Source organism: Phlebotomus papatasi, chromosome 3 (assembly GCF_024763615.1).
Source record: "Phlebotomus papatasi isolate M1 chromosome 3, Ppap_2.1, whole genome shotgun sequence".
In the NCBI taxonomy this organism is placed as follows: domain Eukaryota; kingdom Metazoa; phylum Arthropoda; class Insecta; order Diptera; family Psychodidae; genus Phlebotomus; species Phlebotomus papatasi.
In genome coordinates this window covers 52,216,569-52,243,933 of record NC_077224.1, presented here as the reverse complement: position 1 = coordinate 52,243,933, position 27,365 = coordinate 52,216,569, and the positions used below count along the sequence as shown (strand labels likewise).

The window sequence follows — 27,365 nt, the reverse complement described above, 5'->3', positions numbered from 1 at the left end:
GATTAATATGTTTCCAAAAGAAGCATTTTACGCTCGCGTATTTTTCTTGTATTTACAAAGTTTTCAAATTATATATAAAGAATTTTTAATAAACATTAACATTCTAGAAGAGACATTTATGTAATTTTCTTCAGAAAAAATATGAACTTAATGTGTTGAATTTTCTGTCAAAGTTAAAGCGTTTGGAAATGATTTTGAATTAGGACATTTACGGTAATACGTTACTGAAAATTTGAGGCACTGGACATAATGGACTAAATTCATTTATAACACATTGAGAAAAAAAACTGAATTGTGCGAAGCTTTAATAATCCGAAAGTAGAGTGATTTCCCCTATTCTGTATTGCGAGTAGGAAATTGGAATAAACTTTTATTTTCTTAACACTCGTAATATAAGATGGCAAATGTGAGAATTATTAATCGATTATGGGTAACTGTACACAGTTACCCATAGGTTACCCATAGTAAGGTGGGGTAACTGGATCGTTTTCCGTAGAGTGCTACTTAACTCTTTCGCGTCTTTAGGGTCATATATGACCCGGGGAAAAAAGTTTCTTTTTGGCTATTTACATTAATTGAAATCTAACTGGAGTCTTGAGAAAATGAGCCAAGAATCTTACATCCTTCTATTATGATGTCGTGCACGAACAGATAGATTTCAATTAATGTAAATACCCAAAAAAAACTTTTTTCCCCGAGTCATGACATTACCCTAAAGACGCGAAAGAGTTAAACGCTTGTTTTTGGACTGATGAAATTCTTTTTTGCTTCTTCTAAATTTATAAAATTATTCACTGTTTTATTCAGAAACATAATATGAAAAAAATAATTAAAAATATTAAAGAAAATATATAAAATAATGATAATACTGAAATAAGTTAGCATGCACTAAGTGGGTCGCCTTTTCGCTAATTGGATCAAATAGTATTTTAATTGGATCACTCAATTTACAATCATATTAAAACGAGAAAATAATTTTTTATTACATTTTTAAAATTTTATTGGATTATTTCATTTAACATTTAATGTGAACGACAATCTTTGATATAATATCAGTTTTATGAACAACTTGAAGGACTTTGGCACAATAAACAATAAATGTTTTTAATCAACCAGCTGTCATTAGCAAAAATATCTTTGCTAGAAAAATTTTAGTGCAGAACCCAGCTGGCACAAGCTTGAAATGAGTCGATTACACTCAATTAGGGGGGTGAAAGGAACGTCTATTGACACTTTAAGAACTCATGTCAGCACCTATTGATATCCTACTCTGTACCATTTGGGATATGAAATTTGAACTTCTCTGTTTATAGTAGAAGGTATATCACAGAAAAAACGTTATATTACTTATATTTTACTAGATACATTAAATAATTTTCAACATTTTGACAAAAGTATCAATAGGGGTTCCCTGGCGAACAGACGTTCCTGCGACCCTATTTAATGGATAAAAATATTATTTTTGCTTTTTATAAAAGTTAAATAATTATATTATGTTAATGTAGTGACTATAGTACGGAAATAAAAATAAAAATATTATTTTAAGTGGATTTTGGATTTTCTAGTTAGTGTAGTCATAAACGATCAAGATAGCGAAGCGCTCGGATTAGCACACTTGACTATAATACATCACAAGACAAAATTTATTTATTTTAACTTTCATTTGAAGAATTATCACTTTTCCCATTTTCACAAAAAAATCTTGCTTAAATACATTTGACATGAAATAAAAAAAAATATATTTTTAATTGTACAAATTTGACGATTAAACCTTAACTACCTAACAAGTACATGGAAATTTAAGGTATCAAGAGGATTAAGGATGAAATACCCAAAAAAATTCTATAACGAAAAATATTTTCCACTTTTTCCTACATTTAATGAACATGTTTCAGCGTTGGAAAATTTTCAAATGAATCGATGCTTTATGATGAGTAATGTATATATACGGGTCTCCAATTACCAAAGTTTCAGTATTTCATATTTTCAGCATCAGCTACGTTAAATAAAATTTATTTCAATAACCCTAAAATGGCTTTCAAATAAATTAGGATACATGGTTAGAGTATTCCTGTAAACTTGCAATTCTATGACAATCTGTGTCGTTTTTTTGGTAACTATAAACAAAAGTTATTAATTGTATTTTCCGCCGAGTTGTTGGAAGTGCATTGGATCGAAATTTGCGTGAACTTTTTTTAATCTATGTAATAAGTTCATTAAAATCAAAGTAATTTGTCATGATTTTTAATTGCAATTTTCATTTTTGGTATTTGGAGGGAAATATTTATATTCTCCTGAAATTTAATATCATGTTGAGATTTTTATCCAATTTATAAAATCATTTTAAAGTAAATAAAACTTTCATTGCTCAAAATGATTTTTTTTTGTAGGTTTGACAAAATGTCTCATTTTATCAAACCGTTTTTTTTTGGACCAAAAAAAACGATTTGCTAACTAAACGGTAAAACATTCAAATACAAAAAAAACTTGTAGGGTTTACATGTAGTTTAAGGATTATCATAGAATTATAGGGGCACTAACTTGCTTGGAATCTCCTTTAGTTCACCACCCAAGAAGCAAAATAGCTGCCTTATAGAACCAAGTGTTAGACAAGTCTTTTAGTGCACTTTAAAAAAACTTAAAGTGAAAATTTTCTGTGGAAATTCCTATAGCAACTCTCAAGATCCTTAAGAGTGCGCCACTTTACTTATAGTAATCTCAGTGATGGAAGCAAGAGCGTTATAAGCAAACAAAAACATTTTTGGTTCTGTAGTGCCTACTTAGGGAATTCTACAAGACTATTTTAAGAAAAAATTGCTGCTTGGGCAGGAATTTTTCTGATGTACCCTTTCCATTGCATCCAATCAGCTTCAATACACTTGATTTCACGGGGAAAAGGACTAAGAGTCCCATTCCTGTATAAGAAAAAATAACAAAGGACGTCCCTTATGCCCTAGACACACTTACGACTTAAGTCGAGAGGCGGCTTAGTAGAAAATTATGGAAATGCACTTTAACCATTATTTCTAATATAATTACGCTACGCCGTCTCTCGGCTAATCCTCAGGTCTGTCGAGGCCCTTATTTTCTTTGCGGGAAAGCCTAAGTTCCTCTATGGAACGTTGTGCAACCAATAATCAATCAAATTGGCTCGAGTTCCCAAAAAATGTATGATTTCCCCGGGTTTCCTGGAAAAATGTAATGGGTTCCCCAGCCAGATTGGCTCGAATTCCCCGAAATGAGTTCCCCTCGCCTATTACAAATTAAATATATGGATAGAGATAGTGTCTTCTGTTTTTCTGCGACCCTCATGAAATTCTACCATTTTTTAATATTGAATTTTTTGGTCCCCTCATTCCCTTCAGGAATTTCATTCTGAATTATTTTTAAATGTTTCAACATGTCAAAAAATCGATTCTACTCGTCGATACTAAACCAGTAATTCGAATTTGTATATTTGAAAGGAATAAATTGCATAAAATAGTTCAAAGTAAATTTATGAAGATTGAGCTATTATTATTTATTTTATTTCTTAAAAAAGCTTTTTCGAATGCAGAGAAACACATTTTTGTAATGTTATTTATGAAGGAGATAATGTGATAAAGGTTGTGGAAGAGGAAATAATGAATGTAAGAAATATTTTCCGTTGTTGTATCACTTGAGAGTCTTTATTTCACTTTAAATTTCCCATGCTGGTAATTTTGTACAGAGAAATGGTACGTGTTTCTTATTCCATCCGAAAACTCAATAGGGTTTCTTTTCAAGCGACAACGATATCATGAAAATTCCACCCTCAAGTATTTTAGCTGATATCGAGAAAAAAATCAATTTAGCCTTTGATCTTGGAAATTGTATTTTACTCTGAAGCGAAATGAATGACTTTGGATGATACTGTTTTGAAGATAAGAGAAATACTCGAAAAATCTACTAAAAGGGCAAGCAAGTTACGCATATAAGTGAATGAAATTGGAATTTTCTAAGTACTGAAAACGTGGAACAAGACAAATTTCGTAAAATATATTATTTGCACAGACGCGAAGGTTAAAAGACGGTTGTAAGCTTCATTTTCTTTATTACTTATTTCTCGTTTCCCTAATATTTTCACTGAGATTTCCTTGCCTTGGGTATATTAATGTCACACACAGAATACGGGAAACGTGAAAAAGTATTTTTACAGCTTAGAAAAAAGCCGTGAAGTTTTTTATAATCTTGCAGGATTTCCTTCACATAATAGTCAGATTTCCGCTAAATGATTCCATAAATTTGGCAATGTACCGTAGGTGAATTTTGCAAAAAAAAGAATACGATATAAAGGGGTAGACAAGTATACTTCGCGAAATAGTTGAACTTGTAATTTTATCATCAATAGAACTTAAAAAAATAAAGTTGTGGATCAGTCCAAATCATAAACTAAGCATTGTTCTCGACAGTATGAGTAATTTTTAAAAAGTTTTTTTTTCATTTTGTCATTCTAAAATATTTTTAACGATTTTAGCAAGCAATTAAAGCCATATGATTAACGTGTTTAAAAGAGTTCGGAAGAAATACAACTCTTATTCAAAAGAATTTACTGATTTATAAAAAGTTGGAACTGGCTCAAAGTTTTGCCTAAACCTAAAATCTTTTAAATGGATTTAAACATATCATGATAAGATATACTTCGTCGGAGAACATTTGCAAACAATGGCGAGATTTCTAAATTTTAAAAATCGAAAAATAAAATGTAAGATTTCGTGATACAATTGGTAAGAGCGTTCGGCTCTTGAAAAGTGAGGCCATTGGCTCGACTATCAAAGTCTTGAATTCGAGTCCCATCCGGTACAATACATTAAAATGAGTGAAGGGACATTTTTAACGTATTCAAGATTAAGATTTAAGATTTGTCTATGGGTCGGTTATATTCTTTACGGAACCGCTGCATCCAGGCCACTTTTTTGGGCCTTATGGACTCACCATTCTCCTGATATATCTTAACCTCCAAGGCGATAAACCTGCTCTATAACACAATATCCTGTGTGCGTTCTGATACACACAGTACCGCTTTATATCACGGTAGTCCAGCTTCGGTTTGTGGATCTGGGCAGTGAATGTGTACTTATATTCGACTGAACTCTGCATGTCGAAACTTATTTCCTACACCAACCTCTCTTTTTTAGGCGGCTCATTGTCAATGCATTGGCATTACTTTTCAATCATTCACTGGAGGAATGCGAGACTAATACAATTCCTGAAAAATTTGCAGCTTCCCAGTCTCAAACCCGAGACCTCACAATTATAGAGACTAAACTGAATAATGTTCAAACTGACCAACATGGCCTCACACATCAAGATTAAATAACATTACTAATTTTGAAATTTATTTGGAAAAATTAAAAAAAAATTAAATCCTTATAAAGAAGGGGTGACGAAGCGCCTCAGGCTTTGTGAAGTGCTCAAACTCCTTACTTAGGGGTCTACACATTGTAAGCAGTTTTCGTCAAAAATTGCTCTTTTGAAGGAAATTGTCCGCACTGTTGTAGGTAGAAACGTCAAAATTCTCTCAAAAATGATATTTTTGACGAAAATTACTCCCAATTTGTAGAGGCCTTTAGACGCTATACCTCAAAAGTACTTTCGCATATAGTTTTAAAAGTATTGAGATTAATTTTCAGATGAAAATTAGTTATGGGTTACAAGTCGGTTTTATTATTGATTCGTAACTAAATTGGAATCGGTTCAAGCTTGTGATGAATTCAAAGATCTTTCCAAAGAGCCCAAATACCCTTTGACATTTAAAATCGTTATCATTAAATGGTATTTTGTTATTTTCGTATAAGGACGAAATATCCGTCTGGTAAACCTCTAAAACATATCCAAAAAAAAATGGTTTTGGAGGGGATGCATGGCGTAGGGAGAAATGAGTGGAATCCCAGGATCGACTTAATGGAGGAGGAGGAGGTCCCGCAAAGATTCTAAAGCTCTATCTCGAACCGTTTGGGTTATAGTCGTGGTAACGGGCGGACGGAAATACATACAGCGTGACGTTATTTCTAAGAAACCGTCTGAAACGTGGTCGCGTTCTTATGTTGAGGGGGTTTCTTCTTCGGCTTCACCGAGTTCTTTCTCCCAATTTGAGATGGTATAAGCATGCGATTTTCGCCTCGGGGGCGCACGGTCTCCGGGGTACACCCTTTGGGATGCTTACTAGAGGTCCCAAGTCTCTACCTCCAATGGCCTCTACACACTAGAGAAATTTATGTCTATATTGGAGAGTTTTTCCTACAGAAACGTAGAATTGTTAGGTCTTTAGGCGTGGTAACGGCCAGACAGACGCAGAAACGAACAAACAGCATAACATCATTAAAATGTTGCACCTGAAATATTTATTATTTAAATAATTAATAGTTTGAAGTTTGAAGGCTTCTATCTCAAAACATCCAGATACTCAAAACGTAGAATTGCGATGTGTAGGGGAAGGTGGGGCACCTTTGAAATTGGGGCACCTCTGAAATTGGGATTTTTCTTCTATGTTTAAATGTAACTGAGCCATTAATGTACAATTTAGCTTCTCAATTTATTTGTGCAGCTAAATTATATCACGATAAAGCTCCATTTTATTTAAAAATAGGTGAAAAAATCCAATTTCAAAGGTGCCCCACTTTCAAAAATGCCTCACTTCCCCCTACTGTTCTTTTTGAGTTCTAGCTTCCAAAAATGACATCTCGTACATATCGAAATATCCTAAGATTAGCGTTATTGCATGAGTCCATTCAATGCAGCAAGAGGGACTGAACTTGCTAATTACACCGATAATATTAGAATTAATTTCAACATAATGCAGCGATGTCAATAGACTTATGAAATTTACTCAATATTTCGGATTCTCTAAATTCGCAGAATAGTGAACGTACAGGGGGTATAATACTGGTTATCCAAAAAAAAAAAACACTTAGATTATGTATTGCTTCTTCTTTTAAGAGTTTTAACAATAAAGTTCACGGAAAGCACTGTGAATGGGAGTACAGTAATAAAAACGTCGATTTTTATAAGGCAACACCACATTTTATTGTCATCAAGCTGAAAGCTTTTTCGTCAGCTGTTCAAGTAATGTGTTGGAATTTTTCTAATCTTCCTGTAAATATCCCTGTATAAAGGAAATATTTCTGTATTAAATTGTTACATATCGATTGAGTCACTTATTCCTAAAGTAAATTACAGTAATTTCCCCTATACTATAACCTTGACCATGCTATAGTCACTGTATCGGATATATTTACAACAAATTTTGTATATAATAATTAAATTATATGTTTAATCCTAATATCGCCCAAAATTAATTAGCAATTAATGAACCCCAACTGCTTTTATTCCCCAAAAATCCATACTTTCTCAGGTGTCTCTACAAAGTTCCTGGTGTGACGTTGATGAATTGGGAACTTTGATATGCAATCAGAAGGAATTAAGTCTAGAGAAAAGAAAATTATAAACGGGGGGCTTTAGAAAATTTTGACGATATATTGTGTTGGAAAGTCAAGTAGTATCTAATTAGGCTTGTACTGTGACATAAATAGTACAGCAGTAGGAGAAAGAAATGTTTATGTAGGTATATTCGTGGAAATGTTCATTTTCTGATACTGTACAACATCAGTAAATTAAATGTGGGTAGAAAATTCAATTGGCAGTCATTGGTTCAAAAGTGTACGCGAGGGAGATCTCATTTAAAGCACTTGCAATTAATTTAAATTTACAAAATTCCCTCTTACCACATAAATGCGAAATGTGTCGACGCAGTGCCACGAGTGGGAAATTTACTTTATTCGCTGAAATGTGGAATTTGAGGGGATGGGAATTTAGTTGTCAGCCACAATTTACTGAAATCCCACTAGATACAAGAGACTTTTCGCACGGTCGGAATGATAATGCTAGAAAGGAACATTTTTGGTCTCAATGGCAAACAAAGATTGATTTCATTTTATTTTCTTCATCTAAGGCGTGTGCACGACAAGACTGTACCAAATGATTTGATATTTTTATGACAGATGTCACTAGCTCCGCATGTCCGTTGGTTGTAAACATTGTAACACGTGTTTTTACCTTTCTTTTGATGTAACTCTCATCAAATTCTGTTCATTTTTCACTGAGATACGAAATAATAATGGAAAAGACAAGGGAACTGATCGTTTATACGTATCTAAAACATTCTGGAATCAATTACGCGGACCTTGGAAAAACTCACAAATACCTCACGCCAGACCGTCCGGAAGGTGATTCTTCGATTCCTCGACTGAGCTGATCATGCGCTACAAGAACAATCCTTCGACGTCTGTGAGGGATATGGCTAAAAAACTGATTTTTTTTTAAAAAGGTTCTCCCAGTCTTGTGCACAAAATAAAACAGAGGAATGGACTGAAGACTTTTAAGGCCCAAGGAGCCCCTCATCGCACGGATGCACAAAGTTAGTCAGCTAAAACACGAGCTCGGAGGCTGCACGATAAGATGATGTCTAGCTTTAGTGGGTGCATCTCGATGCATGATGAAACATACGTAAAAGTAGACTTCAAACAATTAGTAGGACAACAATATTACACCGCAAAGTCTCGCACAGGATGTAAGAAAAAGTACAAGTGCAAAAATTATGAAAAGCTTCCAAAAAAATACATGGTTTGGATGGCGATCTGCCCATGTGAACGTCAGAGCAAGGCGTTCTTCATGCAGGGCAACATGAACTCGTCAATTTACATCACGGAGTGCCTCCAAAAACGCCTGTTGCCTCTGTACAGATGACATGATATACCCCCGATCTTCAGATTTGGCGTCATGCCATTACTCAAAAGCAACCAAAGAATGGTACGAGGAGAACGACGTTCGTTATGTACCCAAGGAGATGAATACGCCAAACACTCCATATCTCCGTCCAGTTGAAACATACTGGGCTATTATCAAATACGATCTGGAGAAGAAGGGTAAACGCGTCGAGAACATCGAGGACTTCAAGAAAAAATGGAATGAAACAAATAAAAACCGATGTGATGATCTTGTACAGACCTTGATGGGAGGACTCAAGAAGAAGATTCGAGATTTCGCCAATCAAATACTTGAATAAAAAATACTAATATAAGGTAAAGTACCCTTTATTCGACCGGTTCCTCTATTCGACCGGTAGATTTATTTATTCAATTTAATTATATTTGCTTTAATATTTTGTGTATGATCTAACATTAATAGGTCAATTATTCTTTAAATAATACGAATCAGTGACAAATTCATAGAAATTGATGAAATTCACCATTAAATATTCAAAAATTGACCCACCGGTCGAATAGAGGAACCCGGTCGAGTAAGGGTACTTTACCTTATCTAATAAATCTACAATAAATTAAAGTTTCAAAAGATATTTTTCTTTTTTTTTTTAATATTATGTAGACTTCATTTTTAAAGCATTATTCTTTGGTGCAATCTTAACGTGCACACTGCACACGCTTTATCAATTGAGATATTGATGTCCATTTCGCTTTTGTCATGATGCGATTTAATGCAAAGCTTCAGCTCAATCTGAGGGTATGACAATGTGAAGATTGTGATAGATTTGAATGAAACTGACTGAAAAGCTCGAATAGCTCACGGATGTTCAGATGTTCAATAGGGGTAAAATTGTTAAGTATTCAAATTAATGCGTACAGTGTCTATTAAACGACTGTTAACCGGGGAAACAGATTAATCTCACAATAGTGAGAGCACACATGGTGATTTTCACAATTGTGAAATTGAGAAGCTATAAGCTATATATTGCAAGCCCGGATCACATTGTAACAATCAGTGTTGGGTGGGTATGATTTTGACAGCTTTTTTTTAAAGTCTGTCAAAATATTGTTACGAGAGTGACGTTGACGTCGATTTAGTTGGAACTCAAAGAAGATGAAATATATATCTAATCCGTTGTTTTTGATTTATATACGACCAATTCATTTCAATTCAGACAGGAAATACGAAAATCGCTCTTTCATGGTCTTTTATGTTTTTGAATTTCACATATGTCAAAATACACACAAAATTAGTATGCCATCAAGGGGTGAATAAGTGGTTCTCAGAGTGAATCGTGAGCGGTGATCGGTAAGATTGTGCCGATATTTTGGCAAAAATCCGCAGATTTTAAATTTTTCGCTAAGAAATCGACAGATCGGCACAATTTGGCCAGAAACTGACAGATCGGAATGTTGAACATGCCAAGTTCATAAACAAAAATTGGCAGATAGGCACGATTTTAGCAAGGAATCAGCAGATTTAAGTGTCAGTTCGCTTTTATGGAGTATAATGCCCAACGCACAATAACTTTTGTTTAGTAAATATGTTTTTGATTCTTCAATGAGAGTGAGCGAGACATAAATCTAGTCAACTCACTCATTCTCATGGGAAATTTTGAAAACATGTTTACAAACAAAAGATATTGTGCGCTGGTCATAACGTTCGTTTATGCTCTTGCAACAGTCTAAATTTTCTACATACAATTCCAGTGGTGTATTTTAATGTACTGCACTGGAAAGACTAATCTTTTAAAATTACTTGCGGCAGACCGGCACGCGATCGACAAAATTCGTGCGAAATCGGCAAATCGGCACAAGTTTTACAAAAGATCGGCGTTCGAGTGAAGCGTGAGCGGCACAGTTATCTGCCCCTTAAATACTATATTTTTTCCTTTTGTCAAAAAAAATCCTAACCCTAGAAACAGAATGACAAATATAGTATATCGAAATTTCTCACTTCCTACTTTTGACGAAAATTTTAAAGTCAAATAAAGTGCCCTAAAGTCGACCCTTGGTCAATTTTTGAATGTTTTATGGTCAGTTTATATGAAGTTGTCACTGATTCGTATAATTTTTGGAATAATTGACCTATTAATGTTAGATCATACGTTAAATATTATAGCAAAAATAAATTGAATAAATTACCTTACACTATCTCGCTAACGGATTGAATTTTTTATTACTTTTCTTTTAAATTTAAAAAGTAATTCATGTAGTAGCCGTACTCACTATGGCGCTGTTATCTTGTAATATCGTTATCTCGTTATCTCGTTATGTTCTCGTAATGTATTTTATAAATGAAAAATTATAACAAGATAACAGATTACGGAGATTACGAGATAACAACGCCATAGTGAGTACGGCTAGTCTTTTTAGTCGAGGGTATATTTCTGAAACAAATTTGGAGGTAGTATAATTTAGATTTGTTTAAATGATAATTAGAGAGATTGTTTCCATATATTTCAAATTGACATTTAATTAATCATATTTAATCTACTCCGATCTTGATGAATATTTTATAAAATGCATAATGCGTAGGTTGGAGACTGATCTTAACATATAGCCTATTGTCACGAGGGAAATAAATATCCAACTGCATGCACCGAATGGTTATACAAATGTGTCTCCCTGATGACAAGGGTGTTTTAATTCACTCTAAAAGCCGGATTTCAATCTGGCGTTGCAAAGTTGGATTACCAGTTTTTTTCTAGAAAAGTGTTTGATATATTGAAATAATTACTCACCTGAAGCAGTGGCAGGAAGAAACAGAGGAACTGGCCAAAAACCCAATTCTGAATGAGGAGCACCATAAGGGTGATTGGTAGGACCACTGAGCACTGGACAACGTGGCAGAAAGCCAGATTAACGATAAAGGAGTGTGTGACATCTCGAAACAATTTATAGTGCATGATGTAGGCGATAACGGCAATATTGGAGAGGAGACCAATCACGAGAAGGACACCATATTGCAGGATAAAAATGGGATAGAATCGTACGGCAACGGGCTTGAGAATGGGCACAGTGAAGTCCAATGTGTCATTCCGGAAGCCCAACACATAGTTAGCAATAGTTGCCAGCCAGTGCTCCGGGATTTCCTCAGCCATCTCCGTCTCTAAATCCGTACGAGAGTTCACCATTGTTCCTAATTGATGGATATACCTCTATCCATCCACCAGTTTCACTCCCGTTCAACTTCGCACCCAATTGACCCACTCTTTTGCATTTGTCCGTGTTTTCCACCACGAATGTTGTTTGGTGTTACACATGAGAAAAATAAATTACTTTCCAATTTCCAGCATAAGTCCTTGAGTCACATTCCTATTGTCCCATTTCGTATTGAATTTCCTCTTGTTTCACTCGAATTTTTCTTTATTTATTTTTTTTATTTCAACTTTTGTCGCTCAGATGATGTTCTTTCCTTCCTTTGTTTATCCTTGTTAAAGGAGAAATGCTCATGTATAAATTTAGAGATGTAGATAGTCCCTACCAGATCATTTGATTTATTACACCGGTACTGCGGAATAAGGCAGAATTGTTCATCTCTATTACTGTTACACGGTGTTAGATATATGGGACATTGAGGGTAAATAAATGATCGTATTTTGCAATTCAGTTAAATGAATATTTAACAGGCATTGCCTGAATATTTAGAATTAATTATAGAATCCTCCTTTCTTATCCGTCTCTGTATTATTCCCTTTCTAATCCAAGAAAGGTTTAAGACTTGGTTTGAGATCTATATTGAAAGCATGATATGCTATATTTTGAAACCTATATCGTTCTATTTTAAGATTTTTGTTGTGAAATGGAACTAAACCTAGGATGAAAGCAAATTCCAAATGACAAATTAATATTAAAGCTCATTTTCCAATAATATATAATAATATGGGGCAGTAGCGAACATGAGATAATTGTAAATATTGCTAATAAATTTTTAATTATTTAATTTTTATTTAATTTAAGGATGTTGCCTATATTAAATAATAGATAGTATAGGGATTCATGTTCACTGAAGAAATGGTTGACATAAGCCCACGTAGGGGAGACCGGGGCAGAATTAACCAGGAAATGAAATTTTTCTTGGTGTATGATTTGTTAAAAACATGTTTGATACGACTGATAAATAACTCATTGAATAGGGAGGGAGTTATTTATGCCCAGCACTCATTAACTTTTATTTGTAAACATGTTTTCAAGATTTATGTCCAGCGCACAATAACTTTTGTTTGTAAACATGCTTTCAAAATTTCCTATGAGAGAGAGCGAGATGACTAGATCTAGATCTCACTCACTTTCATTAAAATGTCAAAAATATGTTTACTAAACAAAAGTTATTGTGCACTGGTCATTACTATGAGAGTGAGCAAGATGACTAGATCTAGATCTCACTCACTCTCATTGAAATGTCAAAAATATGTTTAGAAAACAAAATTAATGATAATTGGTTCAATATTAATTTTAAAGCAAATTATCTACTCTATCTCTATGAAAACTATCTACTATAATAACTAACTAACTACTCTGTCTAATTCTATCTATGGATAATTCTGCCCCGGTCTTCCCTAGTACAGAAATAAAATCAGTGTTTACAATTACCCATTACCAGTATTTACGACTGCCCCAGTTCCCCTTACTACTCATTCTTAAATACTCTTCTTGGTTAAACATAATTAACCGTTCCTTTGACAATTAGACAGTTCTACAATTAACGAGTTTCGGATTCGAATACTCTTTATGCAACAAATTTTTCGAAATTAACCACGATCTAATAAGTTATTATACAGATTTTTAAAATGTTGGTTTTATTTCTAATTCGTCTTCATTTGATTTGTAGTTCGACTTGTATGCATATATGTTTTAAAAATTAGAAGTTCTAGAATATTTTTTAAAAAGGGAATGAAAATTGTTTATAAACAGTTTTTTATATTTACATTTTTAATATGTTTACATATTTTCATGTTGCCATGTTTGAAAAGGACTTTATTGATATATCTTTCCAAAGTTCACCTCAAATATTCTTGGGTGACTCAAGATATAACCGGTCATAACGTGCCCTGATTTGTATCTCTAGCCCTTGTTGATTGAATTTTATGAACCTTATTTCAATTACGCATCTTGTTGAACCGTACGATTTCTTATCTTAAATTTGCACCACCTTTGGGGAACGTCATTCAAAAAATTGATGACAAGTGAGTTTAAATTCAATAGCTTATCTGCAAAAAGTTTTTTCCCCTTACCAAATGATACGGAATATTTTCCAATTTTTTTCAGTACTTGATGGAATTTCTGTCTCATCACTTTGTTTAAAAAACTGTCTAACTTTTTGTTAGAGTTGAGGATTTCCATAAATATTATTTAGGATTGACATTTCAGCAAGAGTAAGCAACGGTTTTCGAATTATATTTCTCATAAACTCTGTTAAGAATATATAATATATACTTATGTCTATATTTACTCAACAAACGTAATTTTGCGTAACCTATTAAATTTCATATTAATCTGAAATGTAATGGTTATTTTGATTTAGTTAATCTTCAACTTCTTTTACTGAACCTTAACTTAGGCTCTTATATAAGGTTGAATTATAGGGGAAACTGGGGCACCACCAAACACGGGGTACCACCAAACACTGCGATTTTTTAACCGGATATTCGACTTCAGAAGATAAGACCTATAGGAATTTATAGGCACTATAGGGATGCTTGTCCACTCAAGGAATGGTCGAGATAGTTCAAGTACTCTGAAAAAAATGTTTTGTCAAATTAACAAGACAAGTTTGTAAAACGGATTTTCTTCCATACAGAATATGGAAAGTTTTGTCAAATCGGTGGCCAACTGGATCTTGTTAAAAGTTTGTCAAAAGGGTGTTTTTCCATGTAAAATACAAAAAAGGTTTTTGTTAAATTGGTAAATAACATCCTTTTAACAAAATTTCAACAAAATCCATTTGTTCGTTCAACAAAACATTTTTTCAGAGTAGTTTAGAAATAAAAATTAGTGTTTGGTGATACCCCGTGTTTGGTGGTGCCCCAGTTTCCCCTATGCTAAATTTAATATTTTATTTGAGGAATTGTAAGCAAATGTTACATTAGCAAGTGTACTTTTGAAAAGTGTTTTGCAGGTTCTGCAAATTTATACTTTTGTCAAAATACAAATGAATGAATCCAAAAATGAAATACTAAATTCCACTATTTATATAATATTTCTAAAAGCGTATTCAAATGACTTAAATTTGTTTGAATAATTTTGTGGAATTTATCAACTTCGCATAGAAAAACCAGAGCTTTTGATCCCTAGGTTCTCATGAAATACTAATTCATTTTCGTCAAACTATTTCAACTAATGAATAATTTTCATGGAGAAATTTGCTGATAAATTTGTTGGAAAATGCTCAATTCCACATAAAAAACGATGCTTTTATGATTAAAAGTTTAAGTTGGTTGAACTGTTTTGCATAAAAGCTTAAAAATAAAGTTTGGGAATAGATTCGATAGCGCATATAACGCCATCCAATGAGTTTTCTTCTGACACTTGCATGGCAATCTTGGTCAGCTAAGCATGTTGCCATAAAACATGGTTTTGATTCAACAGTGAAGGTGTTTTTAGAAGGAAATTCAGTGATTGTTTGTTGTTTAGAGGTGCAAGATAATGCGTACTGAGAAAGTAAATTTGAGTCCATTGGAATAAAGCATAGTTCTAAAGTGGTTTTTTTTTCGAGCTTTCATGATATGAGAAGTACAAGAATTTGACTACATGTAAATAGTCTTATAACTTGTCAACAATAAATTGAGAACAGTTAACAGCGCCATTTAACGAGTTTTCTTCCGCAGTGGTACTAACTACTCACACAGAAAAATATTTCGTAAATGTTTGTGAATTCCTATTGACGACTTAGAAAATGCTCGTAATTCATTTAATCTATTTGAAAAGTTTGTAAATGTTTGTACTTTTTCACTTGAAGAGTATTTTTTGTTCTTTTCAAAATATTTGAAAGTAAATGCTCGTAATTACTAAAAAGTATCCGCATAATTTTGTCATGTTTTTTAGAAAGTTAAATAGGATGAAAGTGGTGTTATTGATGTTATCATCGTTATTTTTCACGACTTTAATCTCTTGAGAGTTGAGTAGTGGTGCTATGCTATTTCAATTAGAAATAACCATGCTTTTTTAGCTGAGATTCTTTACAATCTCAGTTTAGCACTACTGTTCTCAAGTGCTTCTGCATTATCGACTTTTCCTTGTGTTGGTTTCCTATCTAGATTGTTTTTCCCAACCTTCGTCGTGTTTCAAAACCATCAAGAAGTCGTGCGTGACAGAAACCAATATAAAGAAAAATTAATTATGTACAGTGCTCGCTTTGTAATTCGGATGATTGGAAGACAGTATGACAGATGTTCGCTTCGTAATCCGAATGGATTTTTTGAATTTGTTCAACGTCTCGAAAATATAATACAAGGTTTTTTTCTAGAATTAGAATAAAAGTTTTAAAGAAGCTTAAAAAGACATAATTAGAGAATTCAACGCTATTATACTTTATTTTTCAAATAAAAACATCAAAGGGTAATTCATTTTCATTGCTGAACACACATGCATTGCATACTTGACCTCAAAATGATTTTAAAGGTAACCGTCGATAACTTGTCCGAATTACGGCGATCCGAATTAGAGAGCGGGCACTGTAGATGCACTTGAGAACAGTGAAGTGCTAAAAAACATGTTCATTTTTCATTGGAATAGCACCATAGTTTTTTTTTTTATTTTTAAAGAAATATTTTCCACTATGAAATGAAAGCAAATAAATCACCCAAAATTAATTGATATTGACAATGCCTTCTTCTACGTGAGGACACTTTTTTCTACCACGAGTGGCGCTAGAAACTGTTCTCAATTTTTAAATCTCTAATCAACGGAAGATATTAGGAATAATGTGTTTTCCATTATTTTTCTAATTACAGCACTCCCACAATTTATATTAAAATGTTGGACTTTGGATAGGGCGAGCCCTTAATCAATTCTTGAAATTATTAGATCGAGACATGTTCGATGTAAAAAATATCTGACGTCCAGAAAAGGGATTTTTTTTTCATATGTACAAAAATGTTCTAGCATAAAACAGAAATTTTGGGAAATTAATGTGGACTAAAATATCCGAATATACAATGTATGTACATAAACGTAATAAATTTAGTAGTTAAAATTTTCGCAGAATAATGCCTAACATACAATAAGGTAAAGTACCCTCACTAGACCGGGTTTCTCGATTCGACCGGTGCGGTGGGCCAATTTTTAAATGTTTGATGGGCAATTTCGTCAATTTCTATAAATTTGTCACTGGTTCGTATTATTCATGGAATAATTGACCTATTAATGTTAGATTATACGCAAGTATTATAGCAAATATAAATAAATTGAATAAATAAATCTACCGGTCGAGACGAGGAACCGGTCGAGCGAGGGCACTTTACCTTATTTTTCGTTTTGTAAAGATGTTGGTGATATTTCAGTGAGAATGACTGAAATATACACTCAGTCCCGGCATTAAGTCCTTCGGGATTATGCACCTGACGGAATTATGCACACACAATTATGCAAATTTGCCTACCATCAGGAGTCAATTTATGAAATCATTTTTGAAATACGCCTGAATGTATACTATGGTGCGACGCGGGAAATTTGAAAACATTTTGCTACTTTTTCAAAACAAAATTTTAATTTCTTTTTTTTAAGATATTTTTTTTTATTATTCTAACCATTTATTGAAGAACTCTGGCCATGTACTGTTTGTTAATGCATTTATATTGTTGAATTAGTTGAAACATTTGAATCTTTTTGTTTGAACTACTTTTACCGACTTTTACTCTGCGCGAAATTCGTTCAACGGTCAATTTATTCAAAAGAAAGCCCCTGTAGGTATGCAAATTTTCTCGATGCATAATGCCATTTCGCGCGTTTTTTTCGGTCCCGAAAATGTGCATAATGCCGGGATCTAGTGTAGCTCTAGTCCTTACTCGCTCTCATAAGCAGTTTTGAAAACATATCTACACAATCAAAGGGTATTGTGCACTTAACATAACAAAGCACAGAATGAATCTTCAAACGATACGAACTTTCTTTTTGTTTGCAAAGTTCTGGTTTACCATTTTTCATCTCGCCTTATGAAGTGGCTTATGGTTAAAAAACAACGAACTACAGAGAGTTCCGCTTTCAAAGAAATTCTTGAGCAGGAATTGCATACCCACAGGAGATATCTTTGTAATAAGTTACGGAAAAGCTGTGATGTACACAAAATATTTTTGACACCGATTATTTGGCATATTTTCAGCGCCATAAAAATGCCCAGTTTATAAAAAAATGTATTCCCTGTCGAACAGGTGTTCCTTCGACCCTATTTCAAATTTACCGCGAAAAAATATTTGCATGCATTTAGGGGCATTTTAAAAATTATTTTATAAATGAGGTCCCAATAGTGGGCGATTCTTATCAAATCCTTTCAGTCCGTTTTTATTCAAGCCGAAACTCCCTGTTACTTTTTGCAAATAAAGTTAAAAATCGGATCGTTTGAAGGTTTACTGTGTGCGAACCATGCCTACATTCCCCTATCCTTCGTCTGAATAGGCATATTATTGATAAACCTTTTTTAATGATTTTAGTGAACCTATCACGTTGTACGGGATTTTTCATTTATATTGTTTCGTTTCTGCGGTTTATCTATTAGTTTTGATAACCATATTGAGGGATAATTCAATATAAATATGTCTATTTTGCGGTTAAGTGTGTACCCAAATTTTCCTTTCAAAAGAAATTTATGAATAAACTGTCTGATTTATATTAAATGTAATTAATTGAAATAAAATGAAATGAACGCTGTCAAATTAATTTCAGCGCAAAAATACTTTCTTTCTTGATGTTTCTCTACAAAAAAATTAAATGTACTGTATCCAATAAAGCTTTATTTTATTTTTAATAAACAATTTCAATTGAATTTCAATTTGAATAAACCACTCCATTCCATTTGTTGTCATATGTGAGCAATGTTATTTGTTCCAAGTGAATTTCCAATTGCTAAAGGGGCTTTAAGACTACATCAGTACAATGTAGATAAGAAAGTTTTGTTCTGATTTTAGCATCATGGAGTAAAATTACTCGTCTAGTAATATGTTTGATTGCAGGAAATTAATCTGCAGCTTTTGTGGAATGATTGAATCAATTTCTAAGTTTTTTTTTTACTTCGAGAAACAAAGGCTGGTGCTAACAAATAGCCAACATTTTGCGTATTGGACTAAGAAGTTCAACAGGCTTGGCTGGCGTTTGTGTGGGGTTCAACTTTTGCACGAAACGATGTGGTCTATCTATTTATAATGAGATTTGCCAGCAACCAGATGAGGGAGTATCTAAAGTGGCCATTCAGAAAATTGTGAGAAATCAGCAGGAACTGGCCTTTGATTCTTCCATCAACACCTAATAATTGCACCGTATGTTATTTTCACGTGATATTTATCGCATTTACGTATATCTTCCAATTCTATAAACAGCTATTCTTTATTCTCTGATTAAGTGATACATGATGTTCAGGTTAAAGAGATAGGTACCATGAATTGTTAAGATCAAATCGTTACATTGTACCTGGAAGTTGTTTTTTCTTATTTCAATTTTGTGGAAGATATTTCTATATATATTGGGGGAGGATGTGGATGGGAAAAGAAAATCTTAGCTCAATATGACAACAATGAAGCTGGAAATCATTCAAATGCCGCCCTCATACAATTCTTGACTTTGTCAATGTTGATTATCCGTTGCTAAGGGAAAATTTTTTATTCATCGTATAGGGCATTTTCCTCCTTTTGTACCCAGGTGTGTCACACGCAAACATACTCAAGTTACATTTGATGCCTCTTCAAATTGCAGAAGACTTTTTCCCTCACATCTCAAATCACACTTCTCATCCACAATTTTTCTTTTTTTTATTTTCTTTTTTATAAATAGATTAAGGGTTGGGTTTTCACTCCTGTTTCATTGTTCACAATAATTTTTTTTGTTACTTGTGGAAAAGAAAATTTATATTGATATCACATCCTTGTGCAAGACAAGCCCAGTCACAAAATGCTCATCTAGGCAGGATATTAAACTTCCTCTACAGCCTATTTTCACCTGTCTTTCAGAAGGGTATAGTCCCATTTATTCACCCTCAGTGTATATCTTATGACAGAGCTAAAATGACTCCAATGAAATTATTTGTCACAAGGATTTTCCATCCTTCGCTACCCACCCTAAATAAACCCAAGAAATCACTTTATCATGGGTAGGAGGACGAAAGATGCTTTTTCACCGAGGACAAAGGACACGCGAGCGTATTTGAGATGCTTCCACGAGGAAGACTCCGGGAAAACTGAGATGAATGGTCTGAAGTGACTAGTGCTCGGATTGATACTGTGACCGTCAGCAATATCATACACACAGTTTTCCCCTTTTTCCCAAATAATCAAAACCATATAATACACCAACACAGGCTAAAGATGCACGAGCCGTTGAAACGCATGCGTCCTGGGCATTTATCCAACTTACATGGTGTTTTCTTGTACATAGGTCCATAGATCCTTTGCTGTTTCACCACTTGTTATTGCTCGATCTCAATATCTTTGCCATGGAAGTGACAAATAGTGGAATTCATTGATTTTTTTTAATTATTGAAATATTCTCACCCAACATCATTACCAACAACAAAGGTCAGGTTGTACTAAACCAACAAACTGCATTTTTACTTTTAATTTTAACAACATTTTATCAGATATTAAACCTCAATTAATTGCATTTTCATGTGGATTGTAAGCCTCATTCAATTATTGCAAAACCTCAGGAATCATACACAAAATGGGATTGAAATTTCATTTGACATTACTTGCAGTTCACAGTTCAAAATGTACAGGAAATGTTTAATTAATTATATTGAAATTTTCCATAAATTTAGTTTAAAATAGCCGCTACACAATAAATGCAACAACTAAACCCTTTCTAATGAAAATTTTAAATGAAAACAATTGGATGCTTAAAATTGTAGGGGAGACTGGGGTAAAAAGTCACAAATTGAAAATTTGAAAATTCAATATCTTCCAAGATAAAAGAGATAGCGGCTTAAAATTTTTTCCATAGATGGCCTCCATAGACCTTCTTCAAAGTCGTAAGTTTCTTAGAATTCGAACAAGGAATTAAGAAAATAAAAAATATTGAAACTTTTAACCCTATTTTTCAAATGTTTTCTTTACAACAGATATCAATTTTGACCTACTTATTTTATAAAATTAATGCACTGGTAAGTATTTCCTAAATGATTTGAATTCTTTGAATACGAAACCACTATCTATTTTAGAATTTTACAAGGATTCTTTTCTCCAGAAATCTTTTTATTAAAAATGACCACTTGGGGCAAAAAGTAACAAAGACCGAAGCAATTTCTGATGTCTCACGGCGAGAAGAAACGTTATTTTCGCGTCTCGCCGCTTTTTGCTTGCATTGGTCAAACGATTAGCAGTCTCTTGTGTGTTTTTTTCTAAAATAGATCGAAAATCGCTTTTCTCGTTCAGATAAAGAAAACTGTGTTTTAAAAAGGTCTAGAGGAATAAATTTTCTATGAAAATATGTCACCTAGCTATGTTTTTTTAATTTACGAAAGCTCGTAATAAAGCAAATCAAAGTGGGATAATATCTCATCCCTGGCACTATTTGCCCAGCATTTTTGAGAATAGTCACAAAATTACCTTAACAGCTCGATAAATGTATTTTCTTACAAAATACAGCAAAATAACTTTCACAGATTTGTAGAGCAGTAAATTTCCTATAAAACTGCACTAATTAGAAATTTCTGGGGCGCTAGGGTAGCTTGTAAAAAAATAAAATAACCGTTTTGTTACTTTTTGCCCCAGTCTCCCCTAAAATATTTTAGTTCCATCGTGTGATTAGCAGTGATTGGCGATAGCTTAGACATTTTTTGAAGTTTGGGTTTTCAGTGTATGAAGATTGTTTGTTTAAAAAATCGGGGGTTTAAAAGAATTTTCGTGAATATTTTACTCAATTTGACCGAACGTTTAACTTGGTGTTTAAGAATTCAAAATTGTATTGTATTGTATTGTATTTATTTTCATCTTGAGACATCATCCACCCCCCATGCGTCCATCGCCGTCTTAGCGTCGATTACCAACCTCCAGAGTAAAACGATGGAAAAACTCCTTCACTGGTTGTATAAGCCATATTAACAAATGTAGGGTACATTGTTTTTTTTTGGGAGATGTCAACAAGAGACAAAGGCCAGGCTGGTTCAGCCGTTTGGCGTATTTAAATTAAATTAAATAAGTAAAAATATATACAATTATAAATATAAAAATATAAATAAATAATAATTAAATTATACAAACGAGAGGTGTGGATTATACTAAATAATATTATATAATAAATATGCGAAAAAATACTATATAGGAGATAAAAAACACACTACCTAAATTGGGAACAGTTGTCAGCGCCACTCGCGGCAGAAAATAGCGCCCTCTCACAGTGGAACCAGTCGTCATTGTCAGTGAATTCTATGAAAATAGTTTGCTTTGATTTTTCAATGGAAACATAATCCGACTAATCAGCTTTTTCGATATTAAAAGAGTACAATATAAATTGGAAAAACTTAAAATACTGGGAAAAGGTTTCCATTTGCCTTTTTAAATAAATGAATTTAAATGAGAAATGAAATAAAAGTGACCTTTTCAGGAAAGAATTTGGCAATGCAAATTTTGGAATTATATCTTTTTATATCATTATTGTAAGTAAAAAATTAGCTCGTCAACGGACACCATAATTTTTGGCACAATCTTGTTCATTTTACGAGACTCAAAAAGATAATCAATATTGGTAACGAATTTGTTCCAAAACGTAGCTCTTCCATGGACACCGAAAATTTTTGGAATAATTTTGTACCTTCTAGGAAAATCAAAAAGATACCCAATATTAGTAACCAATTTGTTCCAAAAAGTAGCTTGTCTAGTATAAAATCGTATTCAAAGGTACCCCATTTCTCCCTAATGAAATATTGAACTTGTGTGCATGATAATTTAGGTTCCTATACAGCATTTTTTATTCAAGAAATTAATGAAAAAATACTTTTTGATAGAGCATTCTGCAAAGTGTTTTTCACTTTCCGATCCCTTTTTTATAGTATAGCAGGAAAGATTAAGCCGACCAGATTTTCTATGTAAGTGACATTTTTATACCGCTTTTGTTCTCCAACTATGTCCACTAAATCACCCGGGACAAGAACTTCAATTCTAATATAAGAAATATGCTGTGAAGCCGGAAACAGGAAAAATCATCTACATAATTTTGGTACATAAGAGACAAACTTTTGCGCACAAATGGTATAAATGTGCATGAAAAATATTCTCACATTCGCTCATCCCTTCTAGTCATGAATATGATTATTTCACAGACACTATAAAGGTGAGGAATTTTCTGAGGAATCTCATTTAATACTGCAGCAATTTTTTATCCAAGAAGAAAGAACAGATTCTAAAGGCTGCATATTGCGTCTCTGATATAAAAAATAGCAGAGAAACTTTCTGAATAAAAATTATATTCAGTCAGGGAGGTGCAAAAAAAAGCTACTTCAAAAGCCTTTTATTTTCTTTCATCTGCGTCCCAAAATAATTTATTCAAACATGTGGTTTGATAAAGATAAATACACAAGAATAGAGCCATTTCAACTTTCGATTGACTTGCCTATTTTATTGCAACACGTGCCTGGCACTACAACATTTTAAATGAGCATAAGATTCATACTCGTTAACGCTACCTAACTTACCTTTAAAGTTTGTTGTACAGGAATAATTTTGCACAACTTTTAGATAGAGTTTGTTATCCAAAAAGAAAAAAAAAACTATAAAAGTTTCAAACGGGTTTAAAGTTTCATTTGTACAGAGAACTTTTCATGTGTAATAAATAATTAAATTTCCCATAAATAATTGCAGTGATATACAACACTTCTAGAAACTATTTCATTAGATTAAAAACTTTTTGCATTGCTATTCATATTTAATTGTCAATTAAATTTATGGGAAATTTTAAGTATATCTACATAAAATAGATATTTGCCTAGAATACAAAGTGGCAGAAAATTACTATTTATTGCAGTATGAATAAAGTTGTATTTTTCGATGACCATCGCCGTCTTATCTTTGATGACCGACATCTTGAGAAAATCTGAAATGACCTTATTTACGTAGAATGACCGAATTTTTGCATTGAAGATGCTACTTCATTTACGTAAGGAGCTTATACAGGGTTATGTTAAGACCACATACAATTATCTGTAAGGGTCTTGGCAGATTTGAGGATTAACCGAGAGACGACTTAGCGTAACTGTATTCGAAATAATGGTTAAACCACATTTCTATCAATTTCCCCTAAGGCCGTCTCTCGGCTTAAGTCCTAAGTGTGTCTAGGGCATAATCTTTTGACCGTCCCAGAGAGAAACGAACAAATAGCGTGACATAATTTTTATCAAAAAAATTTAAAAAAAAAGCTGTCCTAAATAATGCTGACTTAATAGGAGGGTCGTCGAAGACCGAAAGTTGATATCTCTTACCGTTTGACCTCTAGCTGTGTCACAACTTGAAAAAAAGTAGATTATATAACTGCTCTCTCTTTGAGTGCGAGCAGCAAAATTCAGTTCTCAACTGCCCAAAGAGTAGTTCTCAACCTTCTCAACTGCTTGAAATTTAAGTTCTGAATATGTTCCCATATTTCCATGTAGATTAATTGTATAATTTATTTATTCAGAATTTAAAAATTTAACACTTTATCATCTGTAAAAATAAATTAAATTATGTAAAATAAAAGAAAAATATTTTGTTGACCCATGTATAGGCCAATTCAGTATAATTCAAATTGAGTTGTGATGTTAATTTTAAATATTTAATGCTATAAAAGAAAACAATGCCTCGAGTGTTTTATACATTGTATCCTTTCTTCATTTTCCGTATTTCAGGGGAAAATTTCAGATCATTTGCCATTTCCCCTACGTGTAGGTGTGTGTTCTACTCAATGTTCTCTTTTTCCGCAACAAATGAACCCGCGAAAATGGAGGTGAAATGATATAATTACGAAAAATATTGAGTTATAGGTAGGCTTTCTGAAAGGTATTACGAGTATACATTAGAGAGAAAGCCAGAATCATTCAACTTCACAAAGAGGCTTGTCATTTAGGGAGAAAATGTGTACATTTTACTCTGTCATTTTTTTTTTGAATTTATAGCTCTCACTGCTTCTTAATTTAAGAGCAAAATATTTTACAGATTCATCTACTTGAATAACAATATTATACCGGATACGGCAGATTTAACTAAATACAGGTAAATATAGTCAATAGTGAAATATTATTGTCAAAGGGAAAAATTAAAGAAGTTATGAAGCATTTTAATTTTATTTGGAATGTTTGACAAGTCTGACTGGGTCGAATTAATTCTGAACACCGGTAATGAATTGGTTCGTAACCGGTAACTAATCTTTATCCGAAAATCAATTTTATTACAGTAGAGCCTCGCTATAGGCCATATTTGGTTCCAGATTTGACACTTGGGTCGCACTATAGTCCATGTCATTTTTTAAAATTATCAACGACTTTTAGTATTGAAATTGCTCGACGGCTTCCACTTTCTTTGCGATTGTGATACTTGTCCTCGCTCTCTTCATTATGGTTCACAATTATCACAACTACTCAATTAAGTTTGCCAAAAATATTAAAATTAATTATGAGAAAATTGCATGTCGCGTACTAAAAAAACATAACCTAACTTAAAATCAGTGTTTTGAAATCAACGGTCGGTAAATTGTGGACTATAGAGCGATGGCCTATAGCAGGGTTCTACTGTACTCCTAAACTATTTTGAGCAATCTTTTGAGCAATTTATGAATCGGTTTAAATCAGTTGAGAACCCATAAATAGTAAATGTTGAGAAAGTACTTTTAAGGTATAGGCACGGTCCCAAGCTTAATAATGTCGGTATGAGGTTTTCAGTTTTATGTCCCGTGGAATCAAGTACAGAGAAGCTTTCTAAATGCAATTCAAACAACTTTAACGGCAGAAGAATTCCTGGTGACCTAAAGGGGATTCAATATTGTAAAGAATTTTTGGCAGATCGAGTTAAAAATTCCAGAGACACGTTTTGACTCTCATCGTTAGAAGTCACGAACCTGAGGCCAATGAACAAGGGATCTGGTCCCTCTAGAGAAGGTTGGGCAAGGGGCTAAAACCCTTCTCCGTAAAAGCAAGCTTTCTGTAAAAACTCACAAGGAGCCTCCGTTAGGAAGGATAGACTTTTCGGCAGAGACCTATGCTATGTTTCTGGAGTGAACTGACGGAGCGTCGTGGACTGGAGGAGGTTAGTGCGAGAGGCCCGGTCCTTTAAAGGAACGTTGCAGCCACCTAAGTAAGTAAGTTTTGATTCTCATAGATCACGAATATCATACCCGCCAAAAACCGATTCTCGTAACGTAGTACAAACGCTTCTGGCGAGAGAACGGAAGGAAATGTCAACAAGCAGTTTCCAGTAAAGGTTAAATATCAGGTGGACTATATCAGATGATGATATCAGATTCATCAATCCCCCCTTTCCATTTTGAAGACTCCCAAATTTTGTTTTCTCAATAACTCAGCCCCTATGGCATTGATCGGTCTCAAATTCTTGTATGTAAAAAAAAAAGTTGTGTGTCAAACCCCCCTGATCCGAGCTATAAAGGGTAAAAAATTGAATTTTAAAATGGCCATATATCCGGTTCTAATTGTCAGAATTTGAAAAAAAAAAAAGATTTGGAATACTCTCGTTAAATACTACAATGTTCACAACTACTTGAACAACTCATTTTTATCCGGTTTCATCCAAGATCCGATAAATAGAAATATCGATTTTCGAAACTTCGATGTCGAATATCTCAGAACATCCATTTTCAATTTTGGTGAAATTTTAGTATATTGTAGCTAAGATTAAGATCTTTCCTAACGGCGGGTAAAACTTTGCCTTCCCTTTACCCTGACCCGAGCTATAAAGGAAAATAAGCTAACCGGACGATATCTTCAGTGTTTATGAAACGTTTTCGGTGAAATGATCGAGATCTTTCTTCTGACTTGTTTTTTTTTGTTGACCTTCTGTACTCGAACTATTTAATATACAAAATGACCAGTAATAAACCCAGATAAGCTTATCGTAGCTGCGATTTTTTACATGCAACCTCCTATAGTGCTTGAAATTTGAAATGCTTGAAAATTCGATTTTAAGTTGAATTTTTAAGTGGTTTACTCGATACGATTCTTTACCCCAAAAAATCAATCCAGTTTTGAATTTTAATGCATTCCGAGTTGCACGCATCTTGAGTAGCACGCATTTCAAGGTCTCCTGTAAGGATCTTAGTTATCATAAGCTTATCAGGGTTTATTGCTGTTTTTTATTGTAAAAATTACTTCTTTATAATGCGAAGGTTATTTCTTATTTCGAAGGTATGAAGTGCGACTGTCGAAAAAATTACTATGATCATCCGGCAGAAATAACGTTTTGC

The 27,365-nt window shown here is 33.4% G+C and overlaps 1 protein-coding gene across 3 annotated transcripts in view; it reads right to left on the bottom strand.

The window, feature by feature from the left end:
- Positions 1 to 20,381, bottom strand: part of LOC129807235 (orexin/Hypocretin receptor type 1) — a 56,864-nt gene extending 36,483 nt beyond the window's left edge. For 2 of the 3 annotated variants that reach the window (XM_055856373.1, XM_055856375.1), the window contains exons 1-2: positions 19,653 to 20,381; positions 11,525 to 12,213 (exon numbers count right to left, since the gene is read on the bottom strand). In XM_055856373.1, coding sequence (XP_055712348.1) covers positions 11,525 to 11,917 — 393 coding nt within the window. In that variant the 5' untranslated portion in view covers positions 11,918 to 12,213; positions 19,653 to 20,381. Of the gene's footprint in view, positions 1 to 11,524; positions 12,295 to 19,652 lie in introns of all 3 variants that reach the window. The other variant, XM_055856374.1, reaches the window with a different exon arrangement.
- Positions 20,382 to 27,365: the final 6,984 nt, after the last annotated feature.